The sequence below is a fragment of the Haliotis rufescens genome, unplaced genomic scaffold (genome assembly GCF_023055435.1).
Source record: "Haliotis rufescens isolate VD_foot unplaced genomic scaffold, xgHalRufe1.0.p SCAF_8, whole genome shotgun sequence".
Lineage (NCBI taxonomy): Eukaryota > Metazoa > Mollusca > Gastropoda > Lepetellida > Haliotidae > Haliotis > Haliotis rufescens.
Window position 1 is genome coordinate 50,009,491 of NW_025964372.1, and position 24,485 is coordinate 50,033,975.

A 24,485-nucleotide genomic window follows, 5' to 3' on the forward strand; every position below is an offset into this window, starting at 1 on the left:
ATCCGTACATTAGCATTTGTCCGTTATTTTGAGTCAACTACAAAAGAAATGTTTGGGACGAGATATCACCCCCATATGTACTAAAATACATCGAGTAGGAGTTGTTTATCGTACAATAACACACTTTAGGGTGTGTCTTATGGTACGGACAACAAAGACCACGAGTCGTTAATTTCTACATGAGATATTAACATTTTGTAACAGCCTTTTGAAGAATGAAAATAAAATGTACAAGCTTGAAAAATATTTCCCCGTATTTTAATAATGATGAATCCCTAAGTAAAATCATACCAAGGCAATGTCGGACAAGTCCATTTTACGAACAAAGGAGTTGAGTGTGGTATTTCCCGGATATTCTCACAACTTTTACATCGATTATCTGTACTTTTTCTCACAATACCGATTGTCATATATCTCTCCCATGATGAGTGAGTGAGTGAGTGAGTTTGGTTTAATGCCGCTTTTAACAGTATTCCAGTTATATCACAGCGTGTCAGCTTAATGTGGGAGGAAAGCCCGAAGTGATGCAGGTCTTAGACGTTTACCACTTCGGTGAAACCCACGATCACGGGTATGGTGCTGACAAACCTAGGAACATAATCGGGGCGAACCGGGATTCGAACCCACAAGCATAGGTTTCTGGCGTGCCAAAGGGACGCAACTCTGCACAGCGAATCGCGGCGCCTTAGACGACTGGACCACCCGTGCCCCCTCCCATGATGAGGCGATCGTTCGGCCATTGGGTCTCCCTCCGCTGCCCAGCTACGTCCGTGGGGAACATCGCACTGGACACTTCCCTCTAAAAAACGTCGTCCAATTTACGACGTCATCAAGCTGCGAGGGAATGTTCAAATCTCCAGAAATGACGTCATGATAGAACAATGTTTCTTTGCCATTTATGGCGTAGCTGTCCTATATATACCAATAGAATGATGGGTAATGCGAGGTAGATGCTACGTTCAATTAATAACCAAACTGCTGTGTTATACGTTATAGTTACAACACACCAAGACGAGTTGTTTGGGCAGTAAGAGCACGGTTTGGCTTGGCATTTGATTGACAGACAAAAGGACCGAGGGGGCGGAGCCCCGAGGTGATCCTTTTGTCTGTCAATCAAATGCCATGCCAATCCGTGCTCTTACTGCCCAAACAACGAGTAGGTGGGTGTGTTGTAAGTGACTTGAAGCACGGGTTGCGACGGTCATTCCAAAATTGCGCGAGTTTGTGTAAACTTTAGTGACGTATAATATGACGTTAAATATGACGTCACATGCTTTCTGCCTTCGAAACGTTTTTTGTTTTTAATCTAATTGTTAAATCAAGTGTAACCTTTGTAACTTTCAAAGGCACATTAGAAATTTCAACTATTAATTTTCCGAATTTAGCAAAATGCGTTCTGTGTCCAGTTGTTTTTATGTTTGACAGTTACATTGTAATCTTTTAATAAAGTTATAAACATTTCTATTGTTTTTTGTTGTTTATCTACGTTATTACTCTTGAACACTGTACAACACTAAATAAACATTGTCGTAAGTTTGAAATTTCTCAAGCCAGTAGGCGGGGCTTGCTGATCTTGGCATCAGCCAATGGTAATAATCTTTAACAAACCGTGCTCTTACTACCATGATACAGCACGGGTAAGATCAGAGGTACCGCTCGCAACCCGTGCTACAAATTGTAATACTTTGAAGGTAGGAGTGCCCGTTGATTGCATGTAGTTTTGTTTTGGTTTGGTTTGTTGTTTAACGCCGCAGTCAGCAATATTCCAGCTATATGACGGCGGTCTGTAAATAATCGAGTCTGGACCAGACAACCCAGTGATTGAAAACAGGCGCATCGAACCAGGCAATTGGGATACGATGACATTCATCCATCAACCAAGTCAGCGAGCCTGACCACCTGATTTCGTAGTCGCCCCTTGTTTTGTAGAACTTGACTTAAACTAAATACATGTTAACTTTTCAAATTCATCATATCATGTGGGGGCATGGGTTGGCACAGTCGTCTAAGGCGCCGCGATTCGCTGTGCAGAGTCGCGTCCCTTGGGCACGCCAGAAACCTATGATTGTGGGTTCGAATCCCGGGCTTTCCTCCCACATTAAGCTGACATGTCGCGATATAACTGGAATATTGTTAAAAGCGGCGTTAAACCCAACTCACTCACTCACTCATGATATCATGTGATTCAGGTCTGTCATCATTTTATTATGGAACCTGAAGATGCAGTGGATCATTCTGTTATCTGTCTTGCACCCTTCTTGGTTTCCCAACCGTCGGTGGGGTACCGTAAGGTAACATAGCGTTTTAAGCGTTAGCCCGTCATACATGACAATGAGTCATAACATCATCACTATCTCCATAGCAACCGTATATGAACAATGTTTTTTTTATCCCAGTTTACCAGCTATTGATAGTCGGAAATAACTGCCCTCTAGTGCTTTGTTTACCGGGAAATCCTGTAGTGCTGGGTGGCAACGATATTGATGTGTGGATACCTGTTTGTTCGATCTCGCTTGACGATCTATAAATCCGTACGAACCTGACAATAGTCAAAGGTTGAACAAACTGAGTTGAGGGTGTTTTTGTTCTATTCCATGTCAGGATACTGAAGATGAAAGACCCGAAGATAATCAAAGACGCGAGGATAATGAAAGACGCGATGTTTCAACTTGATGCCTCTCTTGACCTTAACCTCATCCACAATGGCCTTCAACAATAAGCCGCCTATAAAATGAGGTTCTTATATACTGAACACAAATGTCAGGGATCAATATTATTATTGTGGATATGTTCATGGAGTTATGTGCCCAGTCTTCTCTGCAAAGAAGTCCCCGAAATAATTTATGATCCCTCACGTTTTAGTTCAGTATATCAGAAATAAAATTTGCTCTACCCCCTGTATTGTACGAACTAATATAGTTAAAGCTATACCCCCTATGTATTGTACGAACTATCATAGTTAAAGCTATACCCCCTATGTATAGTAAGGACTGTCATAGTTAAAGCTATACCCCCTATGTATAGTACGGACTATCGTAGTTAAAGATATACCCGCTATGTATAGTACGGACTATCATAGTTAAAGCTATACCCCCTATGTATAGTACGAACTATCATAGTTAAAGCTATACCCCCTATGTATAGCACGGATTGTCATAGTTAAAGCTATACCCCCTACGTATGGTACGGACTATCATAGTTAAAGCTATACCCCCTATGTATTGTACGAATTATCATAGTTAAAGCTATACCCCCTATGTATTGTACAAACTATCATAGTTAAAGCTATACCCCCTATGTATAGTACGAACTATCATAGTTAAAGCTATAACCCCTATGTATAGTACGGATTATCATAGTTAAAGCTATACCCCCTATGTATTGTACGAACTATCATAGTTAAAGCTATACAACCTATGTATTGTACGAACTATCATAGTTAAAGCTATACCCCCTATGTATATTACGGATTATCATAGTTAAAGCTATACCCCCTATGTATAGTACGGACTGTCATAGTTAAAGCTATAACCCCTATGTATAGTACGGACTGTCATAGTTAAAGCTATACCCCCTACGTATAGTACGGACTATCACAGGTAAAGCTATACCCCCTATGTATTGTACGAACTATCACAGTAAAAGGTATACCCCCTATGTATAGTACGGATTATCATAGTTAAAGCTATACCCCCTACGTATAGTACGGACTATCATAGGTAAAGCTATACCCCCTGTATTGTACGAACTATCATAGTTAAAGCTATACCCCCTATGTATTGTACGAACTATCATAGTTAAAGCTATACCCCCTATGTATTGTACGAACTATCATAGTTAAAGCTATACAACCTATGTATTGTACGAACTATCATAGTTAAAGCTATACCCCCTATGTATTGTACGAACTATCATAGTTAAAGCTATACAACCTATGTATTGTACGAACTATCATAGTTAAAGCTATACCCCCTATGTATATTACGGATTATCATAGTTAAAGCTATACCCCCTATGTATAGTACGGACTGTCATAGTTAAAGCTATACCCCCTACGTATGGTACGGACTATCACAGTTAAAGCTATAACCCCTATGTATTGTACGAACTATCACAGTAAAAGGTATACCCCCTATGTATAGTACAGATTATCATAGTTAAAGCTATACCCCCTACGTATAGTACGGACTATCATAGGTAAAGCTATACCCCCTATGTATTGTACGAACTATCATAGTTAAAGCTATACCCCCTATGTATTGTCCGAACTATCATAGTTAAAGCTATACCCCCTATGTATAGTACGGACTATCATAGTTAAAGCTATACCCCCTATGTATAGTACGGACTATCATAGTTAAAGCTATACCCCCTATGTATTGTACGAACTATCATAGTTAAAGCTATACCCCCTATGTATAGTACGGATTATCACAGTTAAAGCTATAACCCCTATGTATTGTACGAACTATCACAGTAAAAGGTATACCCCCTATGTATAGTACGGACTATCATAGTTAAAGCTATACCCCCTATGTATTGTACGGACTATCATAGTTAAAGCTATACCCCCTATGTATAGTACGGACTGTCATAGTTAAAGCTATACCCCCTATGTATAGTACGGACTATCATAGTTAAAGCTATACCCCCTATGTATAGTACGAACTATCATAGTTAAAGCTATACCCCCTATGTATAGTTCGGACGATCATAGTTAAAGCTATACCCCCTATGTATAGTACGGACTATCATAGTTAAAGCTATACCCCCTATATGTAGTTCGGACTATCATTTTTAAAGCTATACCCCCTTTGTATAGTACGGACTATCATAGTTAAAGCAATACCCCCTTTGTATAGTACGGACTATCTTAGTTAAAGCTATACCCCCTATGTATAGTACGAACTGTCACAGTAAAAGCTATACCCCCTGTATTGTACGGACTATCGTAGTTAAAGCTATACCCCCTATGTATTGTACGAACTATCATAGTTAAAGCTATACCCCCTATGTATAGTACGAACTATCATAGTAAATGTTATACCCCCTGTATAGTACGGACTATCATAGTTAAAGCACGAGGGCGTTTGCATTTAGTTTAGGGCAAAACTATACGTTACTGCCACATTAGGGTACAACAAGCTGTCCTACGTTTTTAAGAAGTCGAATTTAAGACCAATATTGTATTTATTGAAAAAAGGTTTCAAATACAATATGTAATGAACGGGCGCTGTATATTGAAAGTCCCGGAACAGGACAAGCTGACGAATGTTTCACCCTGTGGCCTGAACCCTTACGTTAAAACACAAAATCCGTTTTAAACATCAATTGGTAGTAATATTTTATCATTCGATCTGTATGATATAACCCAATATCCCCTACAGCAATAAGTGAGTGAAATTAATGTTATCACATACTCTTCAAAAACAAAAGAGAAAAAAACGCAAATACAGATTTGTGTTATAGTGGAAAATACATTTATACGAGGAACCGTACAAGGTATTGAGACCAAATTTGACGGAGAGAACACTTGGTGATTGTAGTCATCTCAGTTTTCGGTACATTGAAAAATTCTAAGGTGAAGGTCAGCTACCATCAATAACGCGCATGACCCCCGTTGGAATCGATAGCGATCTGACATCTCCAGCCCATGGAAGAGACGAGTATGCGAATCACATCATGGGGAATGGTAGCCCACTCGGCCTACAACACAAAAGCCAGTTGCTGCAACGTCTGGGGTTGTGGTTGACGTCGGCGTAGCCGTCTATCCAATTCATCCCACACGTGCTCTATCGGGTTCAAATCCGGGGGTCTGGAGGGCCAGAGGAGAACATCAACGTTGTTATTGTGTAGACAGGCTCTTGTGATCCGTGCTATATGCGGTCGAGCGTAGGAGAATTTCGTTGATGTATCGTTGAGCCGTGAGATTGTCCTGGATATGGACCAAATCTGTCCTGCCATGAACAGAGATACCCGCCCACATCATAACGCTACCCCTACCAAACCTGTCCACTTTCTGTACGCAGTTTCCGTTGCAACGTTCTTCCCGAAGTCTGTAGACCCGTGCTTTTGACAGTGGTATATAGCTAAGAGTGCTATGCTAAGCAGCAGGTGTACATACAGTAAACCACGCTTATAACGAACACGCTTATAACGAACTGACGGATATAACGAACTTACTTTTTTGTCCCTAAAATTTGCTGTAGATATGCTGTATATATGCTTATAACGAACTACGGTTATAACGAACTAAAATTAGTGGTCCCTTTGAGTTCGTTATAACCGTAGTTTACTGTATGTGTAGGAAACATTTCAAGTATTGCATATTCCTGAGGCCAGACTCAAAGGAACTGACTCAAAGGGTTGAATATGTTTGAGAAAACCCCGCGGTATTAAAGATAGCTGACATAGCTTGCCGTATTTCCTCACCGGGAATAATAATCAATTATTCGACAAGTTCTAAGAAACTATATCACCGATCGATAATTGATGTGGATGCGCCACATTGATTGGCACGAACGGTAGAACAATGTTACCAAAGAAACGTGAGATTAAGGGGGTAGGGTAATATTGAACAGCGTCATGACGTCAGCCCATCATAACTCAAACAGTGTACTTTATGTCTGAATCGTTTTGATCGTCCAGAGAAGCACATCAGAATGATTAGAATTAATACCATAACAACAATCAGAGCATAACTATAACCATGAGTCTCGCCAACGACTTTCCATAAAATATTGCACTGTTCTTTGTTTTCTAATGAACAAAATGAATTTTTTAGGGACTGGTTATTTTTATTTTTATTTTATTTTATTTTATTTTATTTTATTTTATCTTATTATTTATAAATATATATATATATATATATATATATATATATATATATATATATATATATATATAATATTATTTTTTATTTTTTATTTTTTTATTGGGGGGGGGGGGGGGGGGGGATGACGTCATGAAAAACTGTTGCATGTACTGGGAGGGGAGAGGCATGAATAATGTTACATGTATTTTAAACATTGATCAGTAAATTAAATGTCAGTCAAGACGTGATGATGTCATCTACCGCCGATGTGGTATTAGTATAGTCACATTTGGTTTACCCATAAATACTGTTACCATAACTCCGACGCGTAGGAACCTCCTAGATGTGTTCCTCTTAAACCTTTCTTGACACCATGTAGTTTCTAATCGCATGAGGTTTGTTTGTTTGTTGCGTAACGCCACAGTCAGCAATATTCCAGCAATATGACGGCGGACCAGACAATCCTGTGATTGATATCATGAGCATCAATCTACATAATTAGGATACGATGACATGCATCAACCATGTCAGCAGGCCTGACCTCCTGATCCCATTAGTCGCCTCTTACGACAAGCATAATTGCCTCTTACGGCAAGCATGGGTTGCTGAAGACCAATTCTAACCCGTATCTTCACGGGTCGCAAGAGATTTGTCGTATTAAGCAGTATTCATAGCTTCACAGGTGATATCTGAGCATTTTATTTTGGGAATTGTAGGAATATTTCATAGAGCGTCATTCGACTCTTGTTCGAAGCTTTTTTTATGAAGATTACAACATTCAAAGCCTCAGCAAAGTCATATGGAGGACATTTCCAAATCTGACACATGATGAAAATGATGTACAATGCAATTCCCTTGTTTGACTTTTATTATAATTTCCCGTGTAGGTGAACAGTTGACTCCCCTTTGCATGTGTTTGTGTCGAGGGCCACCGGTGGAGCAGGATACGCTGACCTTTTCGCAATCACCTGGTATCATGACTAGTTGATAGTGATTTATAAACACATGCCCATCAATGATTTTTGAAAGAATTTTGTGGCTATTCACCATAGGGCGTCTCCATGGCTAAGTGGACAGAGCGTCTGCCCAGAGACCGGAAGTTCGGAGTTCGATCCCCGGCCGCGTCACACCAAGAGACGTTAAAAGACGATGGTACTCGGCATTAGGGTTGGTTGGTTGTTTTTTCGCAGCATTCGACAATATTCCAGCCGTATGACGGCGGTCTGTAGTGAGTGAGTGAGTGAGTTGGGTTAAACGCCGTTTTTAACAGTATTCCAGTTATATCACGGCGTGTCAGCTTAATGTGGGAGGAAAGCATAAGTGATGCAGGTCTCAGACGTTTACCACTTCGGTAAAACCCACGAGCACGGGTATGGTGCTGACAAACCTAGAAACATAATCGGGGCGAACAGGGATACGAACCCACAATCATAGGTTTCTGGCGTGCCCAAAGAATCGCGGCGCCTTAGACGACTGGGCCACCCGTGCTCCCTATGGCGGTCTGTAAATAATCGAGTCTGAACCAGACAATCCAGTGATTGACATCATAATCACCGATCTACGCAATTGGGATCGATAACATGCATCAACCAAGTCAGCAAGCCTGACCACCCGATCCCGTTAGTTGCCTTTTACGACACTCATAGTCGCCTTTTACGGCAAGAATGGGTTGCTGAATATCTATTATATCCCGGATTTTTCGGGTCTCGGCATTAGGTAGATAACCAAGGACTGGTCGGCACGGTGTAGGTATGTGTGTCTGGAGTATTCATGTTAAAAAGCGGTATGGTATGTCGGTGGGCTAGCACGATAAAACCGACATTAGTCCGGAATAGAACAGGCACGCACACGCACGCACTAACACTAACACAAACACACACTAACACTAACACACACTAACACACGCACGCACGCATTGATTCCAATAATCTTGAAAACGAAGTTGAACTTCACCGCACCTCAACGATTCATCCCGACTTAATAGTGGACCTTCAGCTGTCATGTGGATGTCATTATTTGACTTATTAGGTTCTTGAACAAAGACGTGTGAAATTTAATTAAATTACATTGTTGGCCTCCCACGTCCACACAACAAAATTACATTGCGAAACAGTGACTGACAAAGCCTCCCAGTCCCCGGTCCAGGCTTATCTTCAGTGTTCGTCGCTTAACGCTGCACTATTCCACCTGTGTGACGGCGACCTGTAAATAATCGACAATCCAGTGTTTGATATGACGAACGAACCACGGCGTCGTAGTGTGAGGACACACCATCAATCACACGGTCCATTAAATTGCCTCTTACGACAAGAATAAGTTGCCGAGTACCGGAATACCAAAGGGGTCGTTGTTAGGCTAAAATGACAAGGCAAATAACTTTGACCTCAAAGGTCTGTTTAGAGGGATGATAACACGCTGAAGGCATGCACGTCGCTTACCTCCATATCCGAGATCTGATTGGCTCACGTGATCTTGATAAAATAAACTAAGCGGCAAAAGAAAGTATAGGTTGGCAATTTGTAATTTTCCTACAAAATGGCGATAACTAGTGGAAAGTGGGTATTGGGAATATGACTGCCCAGGAACAGGTACCAAAAAACACCTCACCCACCTTTGACGGCGCTCGTGCGGTGACAAAAAAATGGTGAAACAGGTTTCCCGCCTATGGCATAAACTGCACGTGCATGTTAGCTGTATAAATGCGTTCGTCTGCAGGGTATAACCACACGTGATGAAAGCACACAAAAGAAGTGCCACGACTGTCACAGGAGCAGAGAGAGATCCATCGGTATGGCGGAAATGGGGGCAACACAGGTCCAAATTGCCAGAAGGTTTGGTTGTACACCATTTACAGTAGCCAGGCTGATGCAACGGTACAGGCAGACGGGGAGGACACAGGACAGGCCTAGAACCGGACGACCCCGAGTGACAACACCACTGGAAGACGGTCAGATACGGCTCATTCACCTGCGAAACAGATTCGTAACGGCGACGGCGACGGCAGAAACAGCTTTGGGACATCCCATTAGCCAACGTACAGTACTACGACGACTTCGTGCTGCTGGAATCCGAGCGTATCGTCCTTTCCGAGGAATGGTACTGACTGCTCAACATCGACGCCTCAGACTGCGATGGGCGAGGCAGGTTCGACGCTGGCAAGTGAGACGTTGGCGTCGAGTGCTGTTTACTGATGAAAGTCGGTTTAACTTGTTTCAAAATGACGACAGAGAACGAGTTTATCAACGCAGAGGGGAACGTTTGGCTCCGGCGTGTATTAATATTCGAGAGGTCCATTCATTCGGCGGGGGAGGTATCATGGTGTGGGGCGGTATTTATGTAGATCAGAAGACTGATTTGGTGATTATACAGGGAAACCTGAACGCTGTGCAGTACAGAGACCATGTGTTGCAGCCAGTTGTGCTTCCGTTCTTACAAAACCAACAGCAGGGGACATTGTTTCAACAATGCCAGGCCCCATACTGCAAGACTGACTCGGAACTTTCTAAACCAGCAGAACGTTGACGTTTTGCCCTGGCCTGTCCACTCACCCGATATGAATCCTATTGGACATCTGTGGGACCATCTTGACAGATTAGAGCACGCCATCAGCCTCCCGTCAACAGACAAGAATTGCAGCAGGCCCTGAGAGACGAATAGCATCGGAAGACTGACGTCATCGATGAGGCGGCGTATCACAACATGCAGGAAGCTGGAGGTCATACACGCTATTGAAGGCAACTGTGTCGACAATGAATTTGTGGTGTGTCTGACTTTGGATAATGAAATTTCAATCAATCAATCATTTGTTACCCCTCCCTAGATTATATTATAATTCACAACAAAACCTCTTCTTGTTATTTATTTATCGATCATGGAACTCGACCTATACTTTCTTTTGCCGCCCAGTTTACTATGTATCCCGCCTGAGAGGGAAATACATAAATCCCTTATACCCCGCCATGATGAAAACAGGCTACACATGGATTACTGAGCATGAGAATAAATCCTTTATACCCCGCTACGATGACAATCGAACAGCTGTTTTCTATCAATTTGTTTTAACGTGTTTACAATGGCAGATTGAAACATGTTGGCAGTATGAATTCGATGTAGCAGTACCAATCGGACATATGTGTTTTTATGCATCCTTCCAGCTCGTGGTATAAAACCTAACGCGGGACACATAAATTCACCTACACCCTCCGTGATACTGCTACAACCTATAGTATACGAAAGCCTGATGATGCCACTTTTGTACCATACTTTTTCTTTTTTTTCGATTATTTTCTCGTTACTTCGTTATTATAATTATCATCTCGATATGGAATAAACTTGAAATAACGAGAAAATAATGGAAGTAACGAGAAAATAATCGAAGCAACAAGAATAAACTCGATATAAGGACAAAAACATCGAATCAACGAGAAATAATTGAAATAACGAGAAAATGATCAAAATTTCGAGAAAATAATTGAAATAACGAGAAATTTCGATTTTAAAAAAAAATGGTACTAAAGTGGCACCATTAGGCTTTCGTAATAGTAAACCAATGCGTACTCGGAATGTACAGATAGTTGACGGGCAAATGAGGTCGAGTCGGAGCATGTGACATACCATGTTCAGTTAGAGGACCAGGCAAAAAGCTCCTAGGCATTAACAACACGCCCAAGTCCAGCGATTAGAAGCGGCATGACTGTTAGACCGGGAACGAGTCTATCATATTTCATTGATCAAGCACAGAGTTAGCACTCCTTGTCAGGGTTATTTACTTATCTTTCGTGCAAACATAATGTTAATGAACTTATCCAGCGTTTGTTTGCCTGTATATCGTGTATACATATCCTGTCTCTGAACACGCGCTGTGAATAGGAACAAAGCTTGGTCAGACAACAATCTCCTGCAGTCACCATGGAAACGTCTCGTGAGATAACCAGCACGTTAGGGTCGACGGTCACATTATACCGATATATATATCGGTATATGGTCTACGGTAACCTTAATTCAAAAGCGTCCTGGGCCCACTTGGACAAAACATTCTTAGCGCTACGACTATCGTAAGTCTATGTTGAGTACGGGAGTAACGATCATCCTAACGCTAAGATCACTTTGAGCATGTGTACCCTGGTTGCTGATATAAGGAGTTAACTGACTGTAAAAGTCAAGTTTCGACCCTTACCGAACTAAGCTGGTTTTTGGGGGGCTCGATCGTAGCCACCAGTATTGACCAATCAGCTTTCATCTCTCATATCACTTGCATTTGCTTCAAACAAAATGGCGTCGCCCTGTGAAGACGACCAGATCGATAATCAAGGTCTATATTGTAGTAAAACGTGTCTTACTTCGCGACGTGTATCAAATCACGTTAGCACCTTGATTTTAAAACATGGAAAGATTTTGAATGGTGCAATGTTTGCATCGCATTCTAAGCATCTTCCGCTGTGATGTGCCTGGACTAAATACGAAATTAATGTGAAACCTACCCCACTCACTAACTCTATTGAAAGTGTCCGATCTTCACCTGTTTGGAAGGTTATTCATATGCGGTTTAGTACTGCTATCATTTGGAATATCCTTTGTGGTTTTTTTAAATTGCCTTTGTACTTCGACCTTGCTGAAGGCTAAAAGAATATCATGGTCATTAGCTCAGCCCTGTTCTCCAAAGTTGACGACATCTGGTATATGTTTAGCTAGTAGTGAAGCTCAACACATGTGACGTTGTTCGTGATATGTTATATTGATTACATATATGTGACCCTGGCATGCTGACCATGCTCCTCAATTCTTACATAATTTCCTCGCACAGTCAACATCATCTCCTCAGCATCAGGACCATTTGAAGCTGACATCAGATGCTTGTCACTTGATACCCCAATGCGAGCCTGGCCACCCGATCCCGTTAGTCGCCTCTTACGACAAGCATAGTCACATCGAACGCACGCACGCACGCATGCACGCGCACACGCACACGCACACGCACACGCACCCACACATACACACACATACACACACACACATACATAGCAGTATAGTTGTAACAAATGACAAGACAAGAGAAAAATATGTTTATTCATACCACTCATTCATATAACTAACAACAAAATGCCATGCAAAGCACACAAGTCGTAGTAAACCAATCATAGGATGTTATATATAGAATCAACTTGGCTGAGAGGACGCCATTGACTCTCGTCCAAACAGGGCTCCGAGAGGCTCAGCTTGTCTAAGAGGACGCCATTGACACTAGTCCATACAGGGTTCCGAAGGCTCAGCTTGTCTAAGAGGACGCCACTGACTCTAGTCCATACAGGGCCCCAAGAGGCTCAGCTTGTCTCAGAGGACGCCATTGACACTAGTCCATACAGGGCTCCGAGAGGCTCAGCTTGTTTAGGAGGACGCCATTGACACTAGTCCATACAGGGCTCCGAGAGGCTCAGCTTGTCCAAGAGGACGCCATTGACTCTAGTCCATACAGGGCTCCGAAGGCTCAGCTTGTCTAAGAGGACGCCATTGACTCTAGTCCATACAGGGCTCCGAAGGCTCAGCTTGTTTAGGAGGACGCCATTGACTCTAGTCCATACAGGGCTCCGAGAGGCTCAGCTTGTCTAAGAGGACGCCATTGACTCTAGTCCATACAGGGCTCCGAAGGCTCAGCTTGTTTAGGAGGACGCCATTGACTCTAGTCCATACAGGGCTCCGAGAGGCTCAGCTTGTTTAGGAGGACGCCATTGACACTAGTCCATACAGGGCTCCGAGAGGCTCAGCTTGTTTAGGAGGACGCCATTGACACTAGTCCATACAGGGCTCCGAAGGCTCAGCTTGTCTCAAAGGACGCCATTGACTCTAGTCCATACGAGGCTCCGAGAGGCTCAGCTTGTCCAAGAGGACGCCATTGACTCTAGTCCATACAGGGCTCCGAGAGGCTCAGCTTGTTTAGGAGGACGCCATTGACACTAGTCCATACAGGGCTCCGAAGGCTCAGCTTGTCTCAAAGGACGCCATTGACTCTAGTCCATACGAGGCTCCGAGAGGCTCAGCTTGTCCAAGAGGACGCCATTGACTCTAGTCCATACAGGGCTCCGAAGGCTCAGCTTGTCTAAGAGGACGCCATTGACTCTAGTCCATACAGGGCTCCGAATGCTCAGCTTGTTTAGGAGGACGCCATTGACTCTAGTCCATACAGGGCTCCGAGAGGCTCAGCTTGTCTAAGAGGACGCCATTGACTCTAGTCCATACAGGGCTCCGAAGGCTCAGCTTGTTTAGGAGGACGCCATTGACTCTAGTCCATACAGGGCTCCGAGAGGCTCAGCTTGTTTAGGAGGACGCCATTGACACTAGTCCATACAGGGCTCCGAGAGGCTCAGCTTGTTTAGGAGGACGCCATTGACTCTAGTCCATACAGGGCTCCGAAGGCTCAGCTTGTTTAGGAGGACGCCATTGACACTAGTCCATACAGGGCTCCGAAGGCTCAGCTTGTCTCAAAGGACGCCATTGACTCTAGTCCATACGAGGCTCCGAGAGGCTCAGCTTGTCCAAGAGGACGCCATTGACTCTAGTCCATACAGGGCTCCGAGAGGCTCAGCTTGTTTAGGAGGACGCCATTGACACTAGTCCATACAGGGCTCCGAAGGCTCAGCTTGTCTCAAAGGACGCCATTGACTCTAGTCCATACGAGGCTCCGAGAGGCTCAGCTTGTCCAAGAGGACGCCATTGACTCTAGTCCATACAGGGCTCCGAAGGCTCAGCTTGTCTAAGAGGACGTCATTGACTCTAGTCCATACCGGGCACTGATACTGACACTGGAAGGGGGTCTGGCTGGGCTTTTGTGTGGAGATTCAATATTGTTTTCAGCTATATCCTCAAAAGCAGATAAAAAAAATTAAAGTTTTAACTATGAGCCTGAATAGTTTTCTGAAAAGTTTTTAATGAAAAACACATTGCAACAATGTAATACACTTTTCTCCGATTAAATTCCCCATCCCCCACCCCTTAATCAATTAATTGTCGGTCCCTAAGGCAAGAAGACGATATTCCAGATGTCCATCGTATCATCCGTTTGGTTAGAGTAGTCACTGTTTAACCCAGAGTATATCATTCGGCCATGTTATATAGCTTGCGGGCGACAACGTCCTCACTCTGCTCATCGTCATGGGCTTGAAATTTTTGTTAACAAGGAAATCCCTTATTTTGGGGCCATTTGGAGTCCTTTTTATTTGAAACCATTCCATCATAATATCACGGATATCAATTTTAGAAAACAATTGCTTCCCTTCTTTCAAAACCTCATATTCATGGTTCTCCACATCAACCTTGATGAAGGCTTTGGGGAAGTCAACAAACTGCAAGATGTCGTCCAGACGAACAGTCGAGATGAAATCTGGATTGTAGTTGTCGTTGATGTCAAACGTTGCGTTCGGGACTTGTTTGATAACGGTACCTCCTATATTTGCTTTTTCACGCTTGAAGGTGACAGTTCTATAGTCATCCGAGAGAGCTGCAAATAAAATAGTGATCCGATCCGCCAATTTCGCCTCCTGTGCAGTTGCGCACAGTCTCATGACGTTCTCAACAAGCGGGTCCACAGCAACAACACGACGTCCCATCAACGCAGCCGTCAAGGAATACGTCCCTAGTTGAGATCCAAGGTCAAGGACTCCCATATCTGCACTGTCCCTTAGTATTGAGATCATTGTGTTAACTCCTGGAGATTCCCACATTCCAGATCTCTGAATTGACCCTGACACATGGATGTCGTCTTTAACGTTATGAATGTACATCTTGATAGTACCGACCGGGGTTCGGAGTTGGGCAGAACTAAACTTGTTCACTGCAGAACAGAATCCTGGAATCAGAACCCATTTGCCTTGTTTCCAACGGTACACGCCAGTCTCGAGTTTGGGCGCATGGGTCATCTTGACCTGTGTCGGCATGGGCTGAGTGTCTGGAATGACACGTGCTTCATGATGAGGTGTGACCCGTGGATCAATCACTCTTGAATAGTGAAGAAAATGGAAGATAAAGATAAGAATTATTCCAGATACTCCAAGACACAACAGACGCCACCATTTATTCCATGGACTCGCCATCGCGAGAGTAGTGGGCTCCTCTAAGAAATGCTATACGTTGGACGATCGGGTTGTGGTGACGCAGCATATGTAGGTCATCCTGGCGAAGCTTTGAGGACATTAGCCGTTCCTATGAATGAGGAATGACAATATAAATAATAAACAAACACTATTGCCTAACACGGAAGTAATCAATCTTAATGCAAGTCACGAAGCAGTTGTTGGAGTGTAAACACAATGGTAAATGTCACAGCAGTTCAAATCGATCGCAATATCGTTGGACTAGAATCGTTGACCGTCCCCTGGAATGTCAATGGCCGTCACATGTCAAACACCATTAAAACTAGGGCTGGGACGAATATTTACTACCCGGGAACCCATCACCCTATTACCTGACCTTACCCGGGTACCCGCTGTAGATATCTAGAGATGGGTACAAACTGTCCGATTTGTAAAAAGTTTGACCTTATCCCTGGCACAATGTATTTATATACACGTGTAAAGCGATCTGGTCATGCATACACTGATGTTTACTACATGAAGCTCATGAATCTTAATTCAAATATATACAAGTCAGAAGAATGGGTGCATAGTCAGAAAGAAATGGGAACATCAGTGAACTGTAGTGTAGTTTAGATCATTTTTTGTCATTCAACAATTATATTACGTGACTTACCGCGCGTGCGGGTAGTCCTGTGGGTACCACTCCACCCGGGTACCCGAGTTACCCGTCCCATCCCTAGTTAAAACATACCAGGCTCAAACAATGACGCGTCTTCATTTGTTTTTTATAGAACCCTTGTACCTCAACTTACCTGGTTAACTGTGACACCGTCTTCAGTCATATACCGGCGAAGACGCCGAGGCGTGTATTCATTCCTATCTCTCCGGGCTCAATGGGTGATAAGTGACCTGATTTCATTCCTCGCGACCTTTTTACGCACTGTGTAGAGCCACGTGTGTCAATCAGACTGACCGAGCGTTGACTAACAGGGAAGTCATAAACCTGTGAAATACCGTCTACTCTCTAGTGTGCATGTACACATTGCATAGTGTGAACCTCACTGGGGGATTATAATGCATTGAATAGAATCTGTTGTGCTGGGACCACAATGCACGCGTGATTGTGGTAATACGTCCCACACTGAATATACCCTGAATACACGTCTTGATACGAACCCTCAACTTTATCGATTCAGTCACCCGGCCGACAGGTTGTTTCACTCGCAAAGGGTTATCTCTGAACGACATTAAAGGGTGCGTGTTTCCAACGCACACACCTGCCACTTTACAAGGCGTTAGAATATAATGTTGAAACACAAAGCAGACATCTGGAATATTAAGCCGATATTGAGGTATGGATTATGGATTACATGGATGCTGTATATTGCAATGTTACCATGCCTAATGATGGGATGGGATTCATATAACTAATGCTGTTAGAGAGAGAGAGAGAGAGAGAGAGAGAGAGAGAGAGAGAGAGAGAGAGAGAGAGATGTTTATATATATATATATATATATATATATATATATATATATATACTCTTCAAACAAAGAAACTTGACACTGACTTTCAAAATGTAATAATATGCGATTGTATCAAAATAGGACACAGACACCATAATTGAAACACTGTTTGAAGATCAATGTACACAATGTTCAAAACATTAATCGTGTCACCTAGACAGACACACATACACGGTACAGTTAATGTCACAGGGGTACAGAAAATGTCAGTATCGGTTGTGCCCACCACGTGCATCAATTACCGCTTGACACAGACGACCCATAGATGCAATCAAGTTGTCAATAACACGCTGTTGGATGTGCTGCCATTCATGCTGAAGTGCATCGGGTGAGGTGAAATGGGGTTTAACGTCGCGTCCAAGATTATTGCACTTATATAGCGACGTGCATGTACGTGTGTGTGTTTGTGTGGCTGCTTGTACTAGTCCGGACTGATGCCGATTTATAGTGCTAGCTCACTGAGATACCAAGCTGCAGTTTAACACGAATACCCCACTCAGACAGAGTATACTGACTCCGAGCCGACCAGTCCTTGCTTAAACCCCTTAATGCCGAGCGCCAGACAGGGTAACAACAAGTACCATCTTTTAACTTCTTTTGGTATGACGCGGTCGGGGATCGAACCCCGGACCTTCCGCTCCCCGGGCGGACTTTCTACCACTTGACCACGGAGGCGGTCCTGAAGTGCATCAAGAAGCGCCGGAAGTTTTTGGTGCGGTGGATTCCTTCTGCGAACGCGTCGATCCAACTCCTCCCACAGATGCTCAATCGGGGACAAATCTGGTGACCGGGCTGGCCAAGGTAATGTCTGGATGTGGTTGTGCTTTAAGAAGTCCTGACAAACACGTGCAATATGCGGTCGAGCGTTGTCCTGCTGGAACTGTCCGCCATGAACGTTGACGTGAGGAAGAACGTAAGGCTGTAGGATCAAGTCTCTGTAACGCACACCTGTCAATGCACCTGCCACATGCACGAGAGGCGTCCTATCACCGTGATGAATTCCGGCCCATACCATGACACTCCCGCCGCAAAATGGGACAACCTGCTGCACACAGTTGGGAGCGTAACGTTCACCCCGACGTATGTAGACACGTGCGCGCGCATCAGCACGTGTGAGGAGGAAACGGGACTCGTCAGTATATTTTTCTCCACCTTGCACGTGCCCATCTAACCCTCTGTCGGCACCAAAGAAGACGGTCCGCCAGATGACGTGGGGTCAATACATGACGTCGAACAGGTCTTCGTGCAAAACGTCCAGCCTCCCTCAGTCTGAGCGTGCCGTTTGATCTGATATTCTGCGTACCCCAGGGATCTGTGTGGTTGTATCGCGTCCACAATGCGGAGATTGTCTGTCTGGATATGCCAAAGTGCCTGGCCACTTCTTGCTGAGTTGCTCCAGCTTGTAATCTCCCATTGGCGTTGTTCCGTTGAGCTGCATTCAGTCTTTGCATTCTTTCACCGCCTCTACTGCCGTTATAACGACTGTATGAACAGCCGTTGATGTGGATTTTTATACCCATTCAGCAGTAGGGCCTGCATGCCTAAATGCAGTATCCTGTGCTGCACGTTTTTTACAGGCGGTTGCGTTTGGTTGAAGCTGTCAAGTTGATCCCCAAACGCTACGTTTATGTGCTTTGCATGTGTTTTCGCGAATTATAGACGCATCATCTTTCTGTTTGACTTATTTGGTTCTCATTTAATGTAATTATTTTAGATATTTGGCAAAAAGTGGTTTTACATATATGTCTAGTTTCTTTTTTTGAAGAGAATATATATGGAGACAGAGAGAGGGAGGGAGATGTATATGTTTGGAGAGAGAGAGAGAGAGAGAGAGAGAGAGAGAGAGAGAGAGAGAGAGGGGGGGGAGGGGAGAGGGAGGGAGATATGTTTTGTATATATATATATATGAAGAGAGAGAGAGAGAGGGGAGAGAGAGAGAGAGAGGGAGAGAGAGGGGGGAGAGAGAGAGAGGGAGAGAGAGAGAGAGACCCATTGGGTTGAGTATGTGTAGATGTGTAGCCACTTTCTGTGAAAAGGAATCGATCGCACCAAAGTACAGTTGATTAACACTGTACTCAACAATATTCCAGCAATATGTCGGCGGCCTGTAATCCTTGACAAGACAATCCACTGATTGATGTTATGAGCAACGATCCATGCGTCTGATCCTGACCTCCTGCGACCAGTAATGGGGTGCTGGGGTTAGATACAGCACCGCGTCCCCACTTCGTTCCACCGCAGTAACAGCGCGTCCCCACTTCGTTCAACCGCAGTAACAGCGCGTCCCCACTTCGTTCAACCGCAGGAACAACGCGTCCCCACTTAGTTCCACCGCAGTAACAGCGGATGTGACCATGCTTAGCGAATAGATAACACTGCCAACGTATGTGCAACACCTGTAACAACATGCATCACTGCGCCAAATAATCGACTCTTGACAGGATAAACCAGAGTTTTACACCACGAGAATGGATATCGATCCACAAAATTATGATAGCAATACATGAAATCCCCCATTTATAAGCAACGCCCCATGCCATCGGGACGACCACCCGATCTATATGGCCGCCTCTTGAGACAAGCTCGACACCTAGTCCAACACGGAATTTATGAGGTTTTTCTCTATTTACAAATGTAGGTATACTGGTGCAAATTTCATGACGTGTCTTAGGCTAAGGGGTCCATGCTTATTTTTTGTGAAGCATTTATCTCATTAAACACACTATATACATCAGGGAGAGTTAGCACTTTTAATGTTTAACCACAAGAGTGAGTGAATGTTAGTCATACTTGTTAAAATAGAGTCCACGTTAGATGCAGTAGTTATTATGGGGCGGTCGGGTAGCCTAGGTGTTAAAGCGTTGGCTCTTCACGCCGAAGACCCGGGTTCGTTTCCCGGTATGGGTACAATGTTTGAAGCCCATATCCCCCGCCGTGATATTGCTGGAATATTGCTAAAAGCGGCGTAAAACCATTCGCTCTCCCCCTCCCTCCGCTGTGATTGTAGCGAGTGTATTTCAAAACGGATCTAACGAGTGCGACCACATTTACTCTATTCTAAACGTATATACTACCGACACAAATAAGGGGAACAACTGATTTGAATGTCGCTATTGTTTGGGTGTACATTTATAATACCGGCAGGTCGCCTGAAAGCAAGGCGTCCTGTGAAGGGTGTGACCCAAAGAGCTTACCATAGGCAGCACAGATTAAGTGAGCTAGGCACATACAGGGAATGGCTGTGGGCGATGTATAAAGACGAATCAAGGCTTTGCCTCAGATTCACAGATGGCAGAATGCGCTTTTGGCGACGTAGTGGTATGCCCCAGTATACAACATGGGGCGGTAGTGTCATAACACATGACAGGCGAACTGATTTGGCCATTGTAACCAAACATTTGACTGGCCAATGATATGTTTGCGAAATTTTGCGTCCTTTCGTTGTTCCATTCGCTGGAATCATCGGCAGAAATTTTGAACTGCATGATGACAATGACAGACCACATCGTGCCCAACTAGTCAGCGATGTTCTCCGACGAGAAGGTATACGGACATTGGACTGGTCCGCTAAGTCCCCTAACATGTTCCCAATAGAGCACCTGTCGGGTTTGGGGGGCACGGGTGGCCCAGTCGTCTAAGGCGCCGCGATTCGCTGTGCAGAGTTGCGTCCCTTGGGCACGCCAGAAACCTATGATTGTGGTTCGAATCCCGGTTCGACCGATTATGTTTCTAGGTTTGTCAGCACCATACCCGTCCTCGTGGGTTTCACCGAAGTGGTAAACGTCTGAGACCTGCATCACTTCGGTCTTTCCTCTCACATTAAGCTGACACGCCGCGATATAACTGGAATATTGTTAAAAGCGGCGTTAAACCAAACTCACTCACTCACCTGTCGGGTGTTCTCGGGCGGAGAATGTTCGCCAGAGACCTGGCACCAACCCACATGGTCCACATTGGGTAGCTCTTCGGGGAAATGGCGGGCAATACCACGGGCAACCATACGAAAGTTAATCAACAGTAGGTGGCGTCGTCTAACGGGGTGGACACACCAAGTATTGATCTACACGCCCGATATTAATGGTACAGACATTTATCATCATTACACATTCAATATCATATCCTCAGCTCCCTGATTATTTGTCGCTAGTATATTTGTTCGCCAAACCTGCAATAGATCACTGGCAAGTAAATAATTCAATGTTTAGTAGTGTGCCCATGCTTCTCTGATGTTTTTTGACAATTTGTAGTGTATATCGGGATTAGATCATGTAGACGTTGCAGAGTACAACTGCACAGTGTTACTAACGCCTCCATTCGAATTACTGGCTGATGCCAAATAGACACCCGTCCGCAGGTGATGTTATTAAACGTGTGGCAATGTACAGGGGCATGTAAAATCGTGGACAATCAATATGAATAAATGATGTCAAAAAAACAACAAAAAAACAAAAAAATTTTTTTTATTAAACGTGTGTTCTCTGCACGGGGGAGTAATCGAAGCTGTTATTGCATATTGGATAACGATGACTAGGAGGGCAGACAATACGTAAAGACATTATGAGTGAGTGAGGTTTTACGCCGCTTTTAGCAATATCCAGGAATATCACGGCGGGGGACACCAGAAATGGGCTTCACACATTGTACCCATGTCGGGAATCGAACCCGGGTCTTCGGCGTGAAGAGCGAACGCTTTAACCACTAGGCTACCCGACCGCCCCTAGACAATATGAAATGCCACGAAAAGTTATACAATGGTGATGGGAAGTTTTATTCGGTATCTATTGTTTGGACAATACTTCTATACTACAAAATTATGAAGATTTTAAGACTAATTTCGAACCCGAGATATTAATGCACAACAATTGTACATAAATATTGTCGTATGTTATCACACTTTCTATGTGGAGGCGGCTGAAGTAGTGCCGATGTGACTTTAAATATTAACTCACTCACTCTCTGTGAAGGTTTACCTCGACTAATTGAGGAGGGTAGGGCTTGCGGCAAACCAGGGAAGGAAGGATTGTGATATAGGTCAAATTGATGAGGAATTCTGTTTCCAAATAGGTTATCATAAACCGAAAAACTAAGACAGAAGTACATATATATCCGTGTCTTTAGGACTGCGCCTCCACACACACACACACACACACACCCACCCCCCACCCCACACCTCCCCCCCCACACACCCACCTCCCCCCCCCACATACCCACCTCCCCCCCCCCACACACACCTCCACCCACCTCCCCCCCACACACATACCCACCTCCCCCCCCACACACACCCACACACCTCCCCCCCCCACGAACACACACACACACACACACACACACACACACACACACACACACACACACATACACACCTCCTTCCCCCCCCCCCCCCCCCCCCCTCTCCCCCCCCCCCCCCCCCCCCCCCTCTCACTGCGACAATATAGTCCATTCTGGGTGAATAAAAAGTATATGAACCTGGCCTGCCTCGTGTGATCTACTAGCTGTTGATGGTTACCTTGAACCAAGATACAGTGTGAAGGTCGTTGAGATAACATGGAGATAAAATGTAGGTAGCCTAGTGGTTAAAGCGTTCGCTCGTCACACCGAAGACCCGGGTTCGATTCCCGACATGGGTACAATGTGTGGAGCCCATTTCTGGTGCCCCCCGCCGTGATATTGCTGGAATATTGCTAAAAGCGGCGTAAAACAATACTCACTCACAAAACCTGGACAAGATATAGTGCACGACTACTGGTAGCATATTGTTTCTTCAACGAATTGTTGCACTTGTAACACATAAACCCCTTGGCGGTTCCGGGTTAGGATTACTCCCAGGCAACATGTGCAGCACGTGAAAGTAAGAGGCAATCCAGTTGATCGGACTCGGTGTCTCGGTTAAGGTGTGTCGTACACGGCATGGGGAATAACGCGCCTTATTAATCACTGGTAATTCCATCGCTAAAACTATACTATTTTGATACTGTACATTTTAAAAATGATAGTAAGAGGTAAAAGTATACGATCATAAGCATTTTGAACTTCCAAGTATTAGCTCGTCACGCCCGATTTCTAACATGGGTACAAATTGTGAGTCCCCACGCCGTGCTGGTGCTGGAATATTGCTGAAGGCAGCGTAAAGTACTCACTCGATCACTCACTCACTCACTCACATAGGGAAGACATATTTCATTTCTTATATGCAAGCGGAATAATATCCTGCGCATCATAGAATTCAAGTGCATTATAATTATATTGCCATGTTGTTTGCAGAATCATGCATGATAATTACATGTACAAACACTTTGTCATGATTACCCCTGATGACCCTGAACGGCACGTGCACCCTGGTTATTGCATAAAGAAATTCGTCCAACATTCATGGTACAAGTGGGACGGTGTTGACGGCCAAACTTTGATGAGGAATTCTGTTTCCAAATAGTTTATCATAAACCGAAAAACTAAGACAGAAGTACATATATATTCGTGTCTATAGGAGTGCCGATACCGCGACGAAGTTACAGTCTCGAAACGCCTGTAAAATCTCTTAACTTTCGGGAACAACATTCGTCGGTCGGTTGTAAAGTACTCACAGAAATGAAAAAAACCTGTTTTTTCGATCTCAGATTTTGATAAATGACAAAATATATAAATATTCAAATAACTCAATTAGTACTAATTGGGCTTTGGCACAAATACAGCGTATCAAAGGTTTTTATGTCTTTTTACAGGTAAAAGGTTGTAAAAATATGAACAAAACAGACTATTGTGAAACTGAGCATAACCAGGTCTTAGTAGGGGTGGGGTGGGGGTGTACTGGTACTTGGGAATCAGGGCCTCAAAGTCGAGAAATCGTCATGAATATACGTTATTTATCTTCAGTATACATCTATTCTTATTGAATTTAATATGAAGCACAGTTATTTTCTTCTGACCATATAGATGATGCCAATCCTGATGGAGGATGTATCACAGAGCCTCATTTACAGGATATGGCATATACATGTACTCTTAATCAACAAAAGACGCGCATCTCGGCAACACAAACAATTGCAAATAAGAAATATATAGCTAGATATCTTTATTATTTGTCT

General features: G+C 43.9%; 1 protein-coding gene across 1 annotated transcript; it reads right to left on the bottom strand.

Moving 5' to 3' along the window:
* Window positions 1-14,781: 14,781 nt before the first annotated feature.
* LOC124152408 lies at window positions 14,782-16,990 on the bottom strand. Its single transcript, XM_046525336.2, has 2 exons — window positions 16,692-16,990; window positions 14,782-16,006 (listed from the first exon to the last, which is right to left on the bottom strand). The coding sequence occupies exon 2, from the start codon at window positions 15,895-15,897 to the stop codon at window positions 14,881-14,883; it is 1,017 nt and encodes a 338-aa protein (XP_046381292.2). The 5' UTR covers window positions 15,898-16,006; window positions 16,692-16,990; the 3' UTR covers window positions 14,782-14,880.
* Window positions 16,991-24,485: the final 7,495 nt, after the last annotated feature.